This window comes from Physeter macrocephalus, chromosome 9 (assembly GCF_002837175.3).
Source record: "Physeter macrocephalus isolate SW-GA chromosome 9, ASM283717v5, whole genome shotgun sequence".
NCBI lineage: Eukaryota > Metazoa > Chordata > Mammalia > Artiodactyla > Physeteridae > Physeter > Physeter macrocephalus.
In genome coordinates this window covers 12121988-12136071 of record NC_041222.1, presented here as the reverse complement: position 1 = coordinate 12136071, position 14084 = coordinate 12121988, and the positions used below count along the sequence as shown (strand labels likewise).

Below are 14084 nucleotides of genomic sequence, written 5' to 3'. Positions count from 1 at the left end.
AATTTTGATCACTGAATTAGTTTTCTCACTCCATTAAAAGTGTTTCTGTTCAATATGAATTCTCTGATGAACAATGAGAGTAGATTTCTTGCTGAAAGCTTTTCTACAATCACTGCATTCATAGGGTTTTTCTCCAGTATGTATTCTATGATGTACAGTAAGGTGTGACTTCTTGCTAAAGGCTTTTCCACACTCAGTGCATTCATATGGTTTTGTCCCAGTATGGATTCTCTGATGCACAATGAGTTGTGATTTCTGGATAAAAGCTTTTCTGCATTCACTACATTCATAGGGTTTCTCCCCAGTATGAATTCTCTGATGTTCAATGAACTGTGAACTCCGGATGAAGGCTTTCCCACATTCACTGCATTGATATCTTTTGTCCCCAGTGTGAGTTCTCTGATGTACACTGAGATCTGACTTCTGAATGAAGGCTTTTTTACATTCATTACATTCAAAGGGTTTCTCTCCAGTATGAATTCTGTGATGCACACTTAGTTCTGACTTCCTGTTGAAGGCTTTTCCACACTCATTACATCTATGCGGTTTCTCCCCAGTATGAATTCTCTGATGTACAATGAGCTGTGACCGCCAGATAAAGGCTTTTCCACATTCATCACATTCATATGGTTTCTCCCCCGTATGAGCTCTTTGATGAACACTAAGTGTTGACTTCTTGATGAAAGCCTTCCCACATTCATTGCATTCATAGGGTTTCTCCCCTGTGTGAATCCTCTGATGAATAATGAGGTTTGACTTCTGGATGAATGCTTTTCCACATTCACTACATTCATAGGGTTTCTCTCCTGTATGAGTTCTCTGATGTACAGTGAGCTGTGACTTCTGAATAAAGGCTTTTTCACAGTCATTACATTTGTATGGTTTTTCCCCAGTATGAATTCTCTGATGTACAATAAGTCCTGACTTTCCACTGAAGGCTTTCCCACACTGAATACATTTATATTTTTCACTTGTTAGAAACTTTGGTTGTGCAGAGAGGTGAAACTTATGTATGAAGGCTCTGATGTGTTCATTAGATGTTCTGTTCAGATGAACTACTTTCCACAGTGCATTATATTCTCGGTCTATCTCCTCAGTCAGTGACTTACTGTTAATAAATGTAACTTGATTCAAAAGCTTGTCTTGGTTTTCCTGGTAATTTATCTCATCTTCAAGTTTCCAGGCTTCAAAAACTGAGTATACTATCATGTTATGGAGTATTACTTCTTCAGAAATGCTCTTCTGTGGAGCTAATTCTTTCATTTTTGTTCTAATTTCAAACTCTAAGAGAAAACCCAAGTGTAAATAATGTTATTTCTCTCTCGATCTTTGAGGAGCAGAAAACACAAAAACAAAAAATAAAGGTCTTCATTTTAATGGAAATAGACAGAAATTTGTTAATGAGTATGTTCAGCTTTGAAATTTAAGAATATGATATTAAAACCCAAAGACAGGGGCTTCCCTGGTGGCGCAGTGGTTGCGCGTCCGCCTGCCGATGCAGGGGAACCGGGTTCGCGCCCCGGTCTGGGAGGATCCCGCATGCCGCGGAGCGGCTGGGCCCATGAGCCATGGCCGCTGAGCCTGTGCGTCCGGAGCCTGTGCTCCGCAACGGGAGAGGCCACAGCAGAGGGAGGCCTGCATACTGCAAAAAAAAAAAACAAAAACCCAAAGACAGAAGAAGGAACAGACATAAAAAGAAGTGAGCAGGAGAGCAATGGAAAAAGCAGAGTTGATGAGCTCAGTGTCATGGTTCCACACAGCCCCACAAACTTCTGTCCCATCTCCACTCCATCACAAGGCTCTGTGAGGAACAAAGGCAGACCAAAAAATAACTTCAGGAAGACAGAGGAAGCATGTTAGCAAAGGGGACTGAGAGTGAGTGATGTGACCAGCAGAAAGATTAGACTCACAGTAAATATAAAAATGTTTTATATGTAACCAGGCAGATTAGAGCACAACTACAGGGAGAGGATTTCAAAGTACATGCATCTTAAAGGGTCAGATGACATTAAAAAGGCACAAGATAAGATAGGCTCTATTTAAAGGGGACAGTCCTCAGAAGAATAGGCAGTTTCAAAGGGAGACAAAAAGAAAAAAAGAAGGAAGAAGTACCCTCTGGTAAATGGGTGGTGGCAATGGGGAAAAGAAAAAAAAAAAAAGAGGAAATTTAGGGTCCTGGAAGACAAAAGAGAACCACAAAACCAGAAAGCTCAAAACTCCTCCTTAATCGCAGAAAGGAAGGAAGGGAGGGAGGGAGAGAAGAAGAAAGGACTCTGCTCAAGTCCCTGAACTTTGCTATATTAACAGAAAAGGGATCCATAAAATTAGAAATCTTAAAAAAACACTGTGATATGATAAAATGTAAAGAAAAAGTAAAGTCCACAGAGAACTATTACATAAAATCAGGAATTTAATTTGTGCAGAAATAAACGGAGGAAATTGTCCCCTTCAAAAACTTGCCATGAAACAGAAGAAAATTTTGTTTGAACTCCAAGCAGAATTAAATATACTAAAACAAGCATATCAGGACACGGAAAACCACCATGAGTCAGAACTTCAAAAGATAAAAACCAAAATGAACAAAAAACAGGGAGAAATGAAAAAGAATTGATTGAACTCAGGAAAAAAAATGGAAGATAAAATTACAAGGTGTGGTCAGGAAGAAAAGAAGGGAAATAAAAATTTAATAAGTGGCACTGACTAAAGGAAAGAAAACAACCAAGATAATAAAAATGACATAAAGAATTAGATTAAAATGGTCATAGAGAATACAGTGGAAAAGGAAGACAGGAAAAAAAGGAATAATATTTCTATTACTGGAGACCCTAAAGAATTTTTTAAAGAAACAAACTAAAGATTATAACTCCAAGACACTTCACACTGAAAGGTAAGAAAAACAGAAGGTAATTAGAAAGAATATGAATATCATTTGGTAAGTTACTTTGAAAGAGAGCATACCTAAGAATGCCTGAGTGCATGAGGAGAGGAGTATAAGCCCACTTTGAGAGAATGGAGTGCTAAAGATATCAGTCAAAGAGATGCTAACTAATTAAGAAGTGTCCTAAATATGTGGGCTAGATAAGATTCAGAGTATAGGTAGGAGGATTACCTATTTCTCTAAAAGTCAACTAAAGGAAAAGGATTATGTGGGTGTTTGATATGTAGCAGTGTCACAAACCCACATCAATTATTTTCAGCCATTTGTAAACATCTATGGCCTTCAAGAATAATTCAAGAATAAGGAAGAGGAGTAAGTATTTAAAGAATTGGTTGATGTGGGGGTCGGAGTGCATATATCATATTGAGAATTCTATGATGGATCATGTGATGAATAGTGCTACGGGCATAAACATGAGTGAAAAGTAGTCTATCGAATTCTATGATGGACCATGTGATGAATAGTGCTACGGGCATAAACATGAGTGAAAAGTAGTCTATCTTGAAACTGAGTGTTAGTTTGAGGGTTTGGATAGTAATTCAGTGTCAGTTTGAAATAAGTGCTTCTTGGTTTGTGTGAAGAATAATTGTGTCAAGAATAATTTCCTAAAAATACTTCAACGACAAACATATCACTTATCAATATGAATCTTCCTTCCCTGCCTCCCATTTGCCAGGTTCTCAACTTACCTGAATAGGCCCAATTTGACATTTCTCCCTCCTCCACCCATGGTTCTCCTTGCTTAAACAAGAAGACTACATCTGAATTCAGAGACTGATACCCTGTTTATGGGAAATAATATAGGACTTGGGTGTTAGTGGATAAACTGACCAACCTAGAACTCACATCCATTACATATGTACCAGAATGGCTAAAATTTAAAAGACTGACATTACTAAAGGTTGATGGAACTCTACTACATTGCTAGTATAATATAAATTGGTATAATCTCTTTGGAAAACTGGTACTATCTACTAAAGCTAAATATATATATGCCCTATGACCCAGAAATCCTACTCCTCTGTATATACCCAATAGAAATGCTTATTTCTACCAGAAGATATGTACAAAAATGTTAATAAGCACTTTATAATTTCCAAAATCTGAAAGAACCCAAATGACCATCAACAGTAGACTGGATAAATTGAAAAATTATTGTATACTCATTAAACAGAATACAATACAACAATAAGGAGCAACAAACTACTGTCACATGCAATAACATGAATGCATTTCACAGATATTATGTTAAATGAAATATGCTAGACAAAAAAAAACACCTTACATACTGTGTGATTACACTTACATGAAGGCCAAGAACAGAATTAATTTATGGTGACAGAACCACAAGTTATCTCTGAGGAGGTAGGTAAATGGTAAGGGGGCAGTTCAAGGGAGCCTGCTAGGGTGCTGGAAATATTCAATATCTTGATCTGAATAGTGGTCAGGTAGGTGTATACATATGAAAAAATGCATCAGCTGTGCAATTAATATTTGAACACTTTATTATATACATTATATCACAATTAATTTATAAAAACCAATAACTTCGGCCCAGCCCATTGTCTTCAGCCTCTGAAGAATGAGCAGGATGCAGTACCCATTTTCTTTCCATCCAAGTTCACTGGAGAGGTAGAAGCACAGTATTTGGTACTCAAAATTAATATTCTTTTTACCTTTATAGGTTGAAATGAAGCTCTTTAAGCATTCAGAGACCCAGTAGCTTTTAGCAAAATATAAAGAAAAGGCAGTCGATTGGGTACTATGGTGGGTTTAATATAGCCCCATAAATTCTTTGACATGCTTCCCTTCAGGAAGTAGAGCTTATTCTGCACCCCTTGAGTGTGGGCTGGACTTAGTAACTCACTTCTTTTTTTTTTAATTTATTTTTTTAACATCTTTATTGGAGCATAATTGCTTTACAACGTTGTGTTAGTTTCTGCTGTATAACAAAGTGAATCAGCTATATGTATACATATATCCCCATATCCCCCTCCCTCTTGCCTCTCCCTCCCACCCTCCCTATCCCCCCCCCAGGTGGTCACAAAGCACTGAGCTGATCTCCCTGTGTGATGCAGTTGCTTCCCACTAGCTATCTTCTTTACATTTGGTAGTGTATATATGTCAGTGCTACTCTCTCACTTCCTCCCAGCTTACCCATCCCCCTCCCCATGTCCTCAAGTCCATTCTCTATGCGCCTTTATTCCTGTCCTGCCCCTAGGTTCATCAGAGCCATTTTTTTTTCTTAGATTCCACATATATGCGTTAGCATACGGTATTTGTTTTTCTCTTTCTGACTTACTTCACTCAGTATGACAAACTCTAGGTCCATGCACCTCACTACAAATAACTCAATTTCTTTTCTTTTTATGGCTGAGTAATATTCCATTGTATATATGTGCCACATCTTCTTTATCCATTCATCTGTTGATAGACACTTAGGTTGCTTCCACGTTCTGGCTCTGTTCTCCATAGTGGCTGTATCAATTTACATTCCCACCAACAGTGCAAGAGGGTTCCCTTTTCTCCACACTCTCTCCAGCATTTACTGTTTGTAGATTTTTTGATGATGGCCATTCTGACCGGTGTGAGGTGATACCTCATTGTAGTTCTGATTTGCATTTCTCTAATGATTAGTGATGTTGAGTATCCTTTCATGTGTTTGTTGGCAATCTGTATATCTAGTAACTCACTTCTAATGAACACAAGAAGGTAGAAGTGATCATGTGTGATTTCAGAGACTTGGTCATAAAAGGCACTGTGACTTCCTCCTTGCTCTCACTCTATCTAGGGGAAATTAGTTGCCAGGTCGTGAGAACAGGCCCACATGGCAAGGAATTGAGATCTCCAGCCAATGAACAGCAAGGAACTAAGGCTCCTGTCAACAGCCACGGGAGTGAGTTACCTTAGAAATGGATCCTACAGTCCCAGTCAAGTTTTCAAATGAATGCAGCCCCTGCTAACATATGACTACAACCACATGGGAGACCACAAGCCAGAACCACCCAGCTGAGTTGTTCCATATTCCTGACCTACAGAAATTGTTTGTAAAAAAATGTTTACTTTAAGCCACTATAATAATTGTTATACAACAATACGTAACTAATATCAGTACCCTCTGAGGGAAGATGTCCTTACCCACTGAAACAAGGTTGCTATAGTTCTCCAGCATCACATCCTTGTACAGGTTTCTTTGAGCAGAGTCCAGCTGCTGCCACTCCTCCTGGGTAAAGTCCACAGTCACATCTTTGAATGAAACAAATCCCTGTAACAGAACATTCCTATAAAATCTAAAGTGAAAAACACTGAGTGATGTATAAGAGATGTATGAGAAATAATTGCTGTTTTTGTCATGCAGGGTTCATCACAAAAAGTTAAAGAAAATGTTTACCATGAGGCCAATTTTGGGTTCTACTATGTGGGAGCAGTCAAACTCCTATTAGAAAAACTTTGCCATTGAGAACCATCCATTCTCTTTCCATCAAGCATGTATTAAGCACCTATGTGACCAGCACTATTTGGTGCTCAGGATACAAATATGAATAAAACACAGCAGGTTTACAGACTAGTAGATGGAGGCAAACAAGTAAGTATATAAATTCTATAAGTTGTTAAATAGGTTATGACAGAAATAGGAAAGAAAGAGTGATTCTATTTTGGGCTTTGTAAAGTTATACAAAATTAATAATGAAAAATGTAAAAATAAAAAAATTTAAATGTAAAGATAAAATAAAAAGTTTTTGAAACATAAAAAATGAATAGTGTATTCTCTGGTAACCTGTGGAGGAGGGAGAAAGATCATTCCAGATGAAGAGTGGAGTAGGAAAAAGGCATGTGAACATGAAGAACATGGTAAATTCAAGGATCTGTGAGCGCTTCAGTATAATGCTCTCAAACATCATTTATTCACATAGAGCCTTCAGAGGTTTTACCATATCTGCATATGACCTGCGCTATTATTGACTTAATAGTTTTAACTCAACAACTTCTTTACTTAAATAAATGTATTTTAAAAGGAAACCGCTAAAGGGAAAACCAGTATCATTTGTCAGAAAACGAATAACAACAACAGTAATCTGCAAAGCAAGTATATACCGGCAAAATGCCATGTATGAGATTTGCTTTAAAATGTGCAACTCCAGAAAACAAATAAATAAAAGAAGAGAAAGAGGAAAGATGTCAGATTGGTAAAATATTAATTGTTGAAAATATATGAGGAAGTACAAGGGGTTTATTATACTGTTCTCTATATTTTTATATATGTTTGAATTTTTCCATTAAAACACTTCAAAAAAATTAAATAAAGCAGAAACCATTGTTTTTAAAGTTTAAATTAAAATAAAAAATGTAAGTAATATTTAATCTACTCAATTTTTTAAAAATGCATATCTAGACATAATGAGAAAAATGAAATAATTTTTGATCAGTTAGTAACAATAAAGTGCTAATAAACTCACTGTTCCTTACTTTTCAAACCATGATTAAGTCCTACCTCAATAAGAGCACTCTATTTTAAAATTTGATCTTAATCAAATCCAACCAAGATAATTCTGAAAGACAGTGTATGAGGAAAGGAGAGGAATCAACTAAAACTCCTTGGTTTTTGGTGTAAGCAACTGCATCCCACTGAAGTCCAGGAGACAAGAAAGATCTGGTCTTGGTGGAGGGAGAGGTGGAATCAAGAATTCTATTCTATTACTTCAACAATAAAAAGACAAATGATTCAATGAAAAAATGAGCAAAGAACATGAATAGACATTTCTGCAAAGAAGATAAGCAAACTGACAATAAGCATATGAAAAGATGCTCAACCTCATTAGTTATTAGAGAAACAAATCAAAACCACAATGAGATACCACTTTACCCCAGTAGGATGGTTATCAACAACAAAACAGAAAATACAAGTGTTCGCAGTGATGTGAAGAAACTGCAACCCTCATAAATTGCTGTGCAGTTCCTACAAAAGTTAAACATAGAATTACCATATGACCCAGAAATTCCACTCTTAGGTATATACCTAAAAGAATTGAAAACAGGTACTCAAACCGATACTTGTATACAAATGTTCACAGCATCTTTATTTACAATAAAGCCAAAAGGTACAAACAACCCAAGTGTCCATCAGCAGATGAACAGATAAACAAAATGTGGTATATCCATAGAGTGGAATATTATTCAGCCATAAAAAGGAATGAAGTTCTGATACGTGCTACAGCACAGATAAACCTTGAAAACATGCTAAGTGAAATAGTTAGACAAACAAGGACAAATATTGTATGATTCCACTTGCACGAAATACCTCGAATAGGCAAATTTACAGAGTCAGAAAGTAGTTTGAAGTTACCAGGGGCTGTGGGAGGAAGGGAAGAATGGGAGTTATCGCTCATTGGGCATAGAGTTTCTGTTTGGGGTGATGAAAAGGCTCTGGAAATAGTGGTGATAGATGCACAAATTGTGAATATAACTAATACAACTGATTGTACACATAAAAATGGTTAAAATGGCAAACTTTATGTTATATATTTTTTACCACAAGAAAATCTACTTGCCCCATTAAGCTCAAGGTATCTATTATAATTGACATGTACATGGCAATAATGGGTAGGCAACTGGACTTCAGTGGGGTGACAGTTGCTCCTAACAAAAACTGAGAAGCATGGAATTCAAGCTGAGAAAAGAGAGAATTAAGAAGTGGGGAGAGGAATGTAATGAACAGTGAAAAAATGGATGGTCAATTGATCAGAGGTCTGTACAGAACTGAAGAATTGCTGGAGTCAAGGTACTAGATAATGAGCTAGAAATAGAAATAATGGCCAACAACGAGAAGCCCGCGCACCGCAACGAAGAGTAGCCCCCACTCACCGCAACTAGAAAAAGCCCGCACACAGCAACGAAGCCTAAAGCAGCCAAAAAATGAAAGAAAGAAATGAAAGAAAAGGAAAGAAAGAAAGGCCAGAGAGTGAAATGCTTGGAGCTATTGGTAATTATAAATCTGGACTATGACTATGGAAGTTGGTGGCTGAATAAAGGAAATGAGGAGATGCACTAGTACCAATGGTACTGTGACATTGTGATTTATAATAAAGTATATTTGGTCCTTATCCTGTTCCTGGAACAGAGATCCTAAAAACCCTTGAATTATCTGTGAGGAGTGGGATAAAGGTATCCTTTGTTATGTTAATGAGGTATCTTTGGAAAGCACCTAAGTATGGGGGCTAGTTGCCAGGGAAGCCAACTGTGAATAGAGGGTGCTTTTTTTTTTTTAGCCCCACTCCTTGATTTCTAGGGAGGGGAGCAGGGCTAGAGGTTGAACAAATCATCAATGATAATCAATCACGCCTACATAATGAAGCCTCCAAGAGGAAAGGGTTCAGAAAACTTCGAGGGTGGTGGACCAGAATGCTTCCATGTGTCACATGCTGGTCCCCAAGCTCCTTTGTTCGGGACCTATGTATCTCTTCATCTGGCTCTTGATTCATATCCTTTAATATCCTTTATAACAAACTGGTAATCTAGTGAGTAAACTGGTTTCCTGGGTCCTGTGAGCCCCTGCAGCAAATAAATCAAAACAAAGGAGGGGGTGGTGGGAACCTCTGATTTACAGCCAGTGGGTCAGAAGCATAGATAACAATCTGGACTTGCAACTAGCATCCGAGGTGGAGGGCAGCCTTGTGGAACTAAGCCCGTAACATGTAGGATCTGATGTTTTCTCCAAGTATGTAGTGTCAAAATTAAGTTAAAATGTAGGACACCCAGCTGGTGTTGGAAGACTGCTTGGTGGTATGGAAAAACCCACACATTGAAATTGGGTACAGAATTATAGGTACAAAACCCAGTAGTCCTCACAGATATAGAGAACAAATTAGTGGTTACCAGTGGGAAGAGGGGAAGGGCAATATTGGGGTAAGGGATTTAGGTTATAAAATAAGTTACAAGGATGTATTGTACAACACAGGGAATATAGCAAATATTTTATTTTCTTTTATTTATTTATTTTTAAATTTTTTTTTTTTTTTTGCGGTACGCGGGCCTTTCACTGTTGTGGCCTCTCCCGTTGTGGGGCACAGGCTCCGGACGCGCAGACTCAGCGGCCATGGTTCACGGGCCTAGCTGCTCCACGGCATGTGGGATCTTCCCGGACCGGGGCACGAACCCGTGTCCCCTGCATCGGCAGGCGGACTGTCAACCACTGCACCACCAGGGAAGCCCAATATTTTATAATAACTACAAATGGAGTATAACCTTTAAAAATTGTGAATCACTATATTGTAAACCTGTAACTTATACAGTACTGTACAGCAACTATACTTCAATGAAAAAAAAAAGAAGAAAACCAGTAATCCCCAAACTTTTAAAATCAGAAACCATGATTTTGTGATATGATAAGAAATATATATTTTAGTCTTCTCCCTGGCTCTTGGTCATAGCTCCTAAAACTTTTGTAATTTCCTAAGCAATAAAGGTACCAGGAGCATCTTTTGCTCTAATATTTGATCTTTGACTCTGATTTTTTGACAGAGCTCCTAAAATTTTTGCAATCTCCTGGTTGACAGGAGCATATTTTGTTCTAAAGAGGCGAATCTTGGTGAGACATTTTTCAGTTAAAAAAAAAAAGCACACACATCAATAATATACACCTTAAAAAAAACCCATAAGTTATATATAAGTAACTCAATACTGAGATATTATGATCATAAAAAGATATATAAGTAGAATTTCTCATCTTTTCTCTTCATATCCCAGGGGATCATCTTGCACATCTCCTAAGGAATGCATGCTCCCCACTTTGAACACTACTATGCTGAAGCTATATGCTACACAGTGGGAATAAACCAATGGAACATTATAGGTAAAAATCAAACAATATATACCTTCAAATAAAAACATTTAAAACTGTATGATAATCACAACCACTAAGATGCTGGCTAGCAGCTGAGTGATAAACCAACAGAAATTAGCAAATTCACTTGATCTCCACTATCCACCAAGCATGCTCACTTGATATACACTTCGAGGTTCTCAATCTATTGCATTTTAAAGGAAAAATATCTGATTATTTATTGGTCAAAAACTGCAAATTAAAATTATTTTAAATTTAATAAAATTAAAATTAGTATTACCTTTAATGACATGAATCCCCTGGACTAATTTTACAAACTCCCAGAAATCCTGCTCCCAAAATTACAGATTTTATTCATGGATCAAGCCAGACTGTTTGAGAGCTGTGTACTTGGCCCGCTGATTCTACTGCCTAGAAATTGAATTCTGCCTTGTTATTATGCCCTATACTTATTTGGAGAAATGGTTTAAGAAACAGCCAGGGAGAAAACTGTTATGGAATTTATCATGTGTTGGTAAATGTTAAGGACACTGACTACTACATCTTATGCATGAAGTCCCATCAGGAGAATAACTTCAAACCTAAATGCAAAAAAATCTTTACTTTCTTCAAGAAATTATCACATTTAATGTACAATGTAAATCATATAATTGCAGATGGTATGCTCAACTTTAACTCTGAAAGATCCTACAACTTGTATGACTACGTTCCAAGTTTCCTTGGTCAGATCTTCTATTTTATTTTCCCCAATCTCTATTTCCATTTTTTCAGTTAATTGAATTAATTCTTTTAAACTGCCTCAAATACAGTGGAAAACAAAACGGGGTATAAATAGCTCACTTACCTGAGACTTGCTCATTTTCTGTTGCTCTTCAGAAGCAGTAGATGTCTGTACAGACAGAGCTGGGATGAGCAGGAAAGGGAAAAAGAAGATAGCTTTGAGAGTCTGAGCCTGCTCTGTGATTCCCACAACCATAAGCCTATAAACTCCTATGATCAACTACATAAAAGACTACCCTTTAGAGACTGCTCCTTTCAAATATTCAGAGGGACCACAAAGAATTACACCGTGATAACATCAATCTATTAATTTACAGTTCTGAAAGGATCAGGACATGATGTTTTTCCTTTGAGGATGTGAATGTTTGTATTCCATTATATGTTTAGAAAGTTTTTCCTCCTTTGACTCTACAAATCTACTATTAAATATTTATTCTAAAAAAAAAATAGGCATGGATATACAAAAAGATGTATCTGCAAGAATATTCATCACAATGCTGCTTTACCACCTAGAAAGTATAAACTACTTAGATGTTTGACAATAGGGATTGGTTAAATCAATAACCGAAAAAATAGAATACTACACAGTCATTAAAAATGTCTTATAAAAGTACATACCTGGAAAAAGTTTTTCTTGTTGAATTACAAAGCAAGAAAAATAAGTCATAAAACAATAAACATGTTGAAAAGAAATATATCTGCAAGAAAAAAGTGACTAAAATGACATACATCAAAATGTTATGGTTATCTTTGGGTGTCAGGATTATAAGTGATTTCCATTAAGTTGCGTTTAGCATTTTCAGTTTCCAATTTTTCTAGAATAAAGTTATATTATTTTTGAAACAAAAAATGATAGTTATTTTTAGCAGCTATTGTCCTACTGACCTCTTAATCCAAGATCATATCAAGGAAGTTCTAAAGGGTACAATTCACTAGAGGGAGTTTGCCTGAAAGAAAATAATAAGGATTTCTGGATTTTTATTATGCCTATCTGGATGAAGAGTGATGTCATTTATAATGATGTAGAATATAGTAGGATGAGTAGGTAAAGTATGAAGAAGGAAGATAACTATTTTGATCATGCAAAGATTGAAGTGTCTATGAGTAAACCTCACAGAGATGTGTAGGATAGAGCTGGCTACTGTGAATCTGGAGCTTGTTAGAAAAGTCTGGGCTGGAGTTATAGATTGTAAAGTCATGACTTTAAGGGTGGAAACTGTTACAATGAGTGTGGTTAAAATTGTCCAGGGACAGCACATAGATTGAAGGACAGGGAGAAGGCAAAGGAGGTTTGAGAGAGTGTTTCTGAGTAAAGGTTTTGGCTTGAAGTACTTGACTAGTTACAAGATTAGTAGCAGAGAATATAAACTGCCTGAAGTCTGTTTAGGAGATAGAGCCAAGGATGGAAACAGAACCTCTGGGGGAAGGATGGGAACTCTCCCCCATCCTTAACATCCTTGCTGGCATAAACCTACACAAGGAAACCCAGCACATAATGATAATGTGCAGAGCGCAGCCTGGATGCAAGCTGTTAAAATGTAAGCTGTAGCCCCAATCACTGACCACAAGCCGCCTGCTCCCTAAGCTATCACAGAGGCGCCCCGCAGGTGCACTACAGCCTCCACTCACTGACCCTAAATAACCCTAAGGAAGGGATACCCCCCTTCAGGGCCCCAACCATTGCCTTCTGTCACTCCAACCCATGACCCTGAACGACCCAGAATCACTCACACAGGCAGGGCCAATCACTAGCCCCAGGAACCCCACAGTAAGCCTCTGACCCTCCTCAGAGTCCACTACCAGCAGCACCACTGGGCGGCAATCACTATCTTAGGCAAGCCCCCTAAATGACTAACCACGACAGGACCGGAATACACGGACCGCTACAAACGCTCAATCGCTGGTCAAACATGACGCCCTTACTCCCAACACCGCAGTCAGTGACTGAAACCTTCCCTGCGAACCGGACTCCTCACCTTCCCGCCTCTCCTCCCTGGCACTTAGCTGAAAGCTACTACCCGCCCCTTATGGGGATACTGAACCCTCTGCGCTATCGCAGAAGGCGGCACGGCCCCTGACGTGCCTTTATCGCGATACTTCCCCAGTTGTCAGTCTCCCTTAGCCAGGGGGTTAACATGGCCGCGCCCACTGAGCGAAAAGTGGGACAGACTGGGAGGCGCCATATTTCGAGTAGGTGTTGGTGCCGTACAGCAGAAAATTCTCAGAGCGAAGTTATGTGAGAACTGGAATACGGGAGCTACGGAAAAGGTGTACGGAAACAATGAAGGAGCAAAGACATAAACTAGGAAAGTATTCCAGGTATAGGAGGATGGAACCTATTCAGCTAAGACGTGTAGAAAATGGAAACACAGCAGGAGGGTGCAAAGTAAAGATGAGGAAGTGGAACAGCAAAGCAGGGGGAGCCCCTCCTGTTAAGGAGATGAGAAGCCTCTGAGGGTTTAAGTTGTTTGATCTACATAACGTTGCCTCATTTTGACAATCTGAGATATGGTAATAATAACAGTA

General features: G+C 38.1%; 1 protein-coding gene across 1 annotated transcript in view; it reads right to left on the bottom strand.

The window, feature by feature from the left end:
• Positions 1-13701, bottom strand: part of LOC102984471 (zinc finger protein 420-like) — a 46216-nt gene extending 32515 nt beyond the window's left edge. The window contains exons 1-4 of the mRNA XM_028494295.2: positions 13535-13701; positions 11623-11681; positions 6077-6203; positions 111-1283 (exon numbers count right to left, since the gene is read on the bottom strand). Coding sequence (XP_028350096.1) covers positions 111-1283; positions 6077-6203; positions 11623-11637 — 1315 coding nt within the window. The 5' untranslated portion in view covers positions 11638-11681; positions 13535-13701. The remainder of the gene's footprint in view (positions 1-110; positions 1284-6076; positions 6204-11622; positions 11682-13534) is intronic.
• Between the last annotated feature and the right edge of the window lie 383 nt (positions 13702-14084).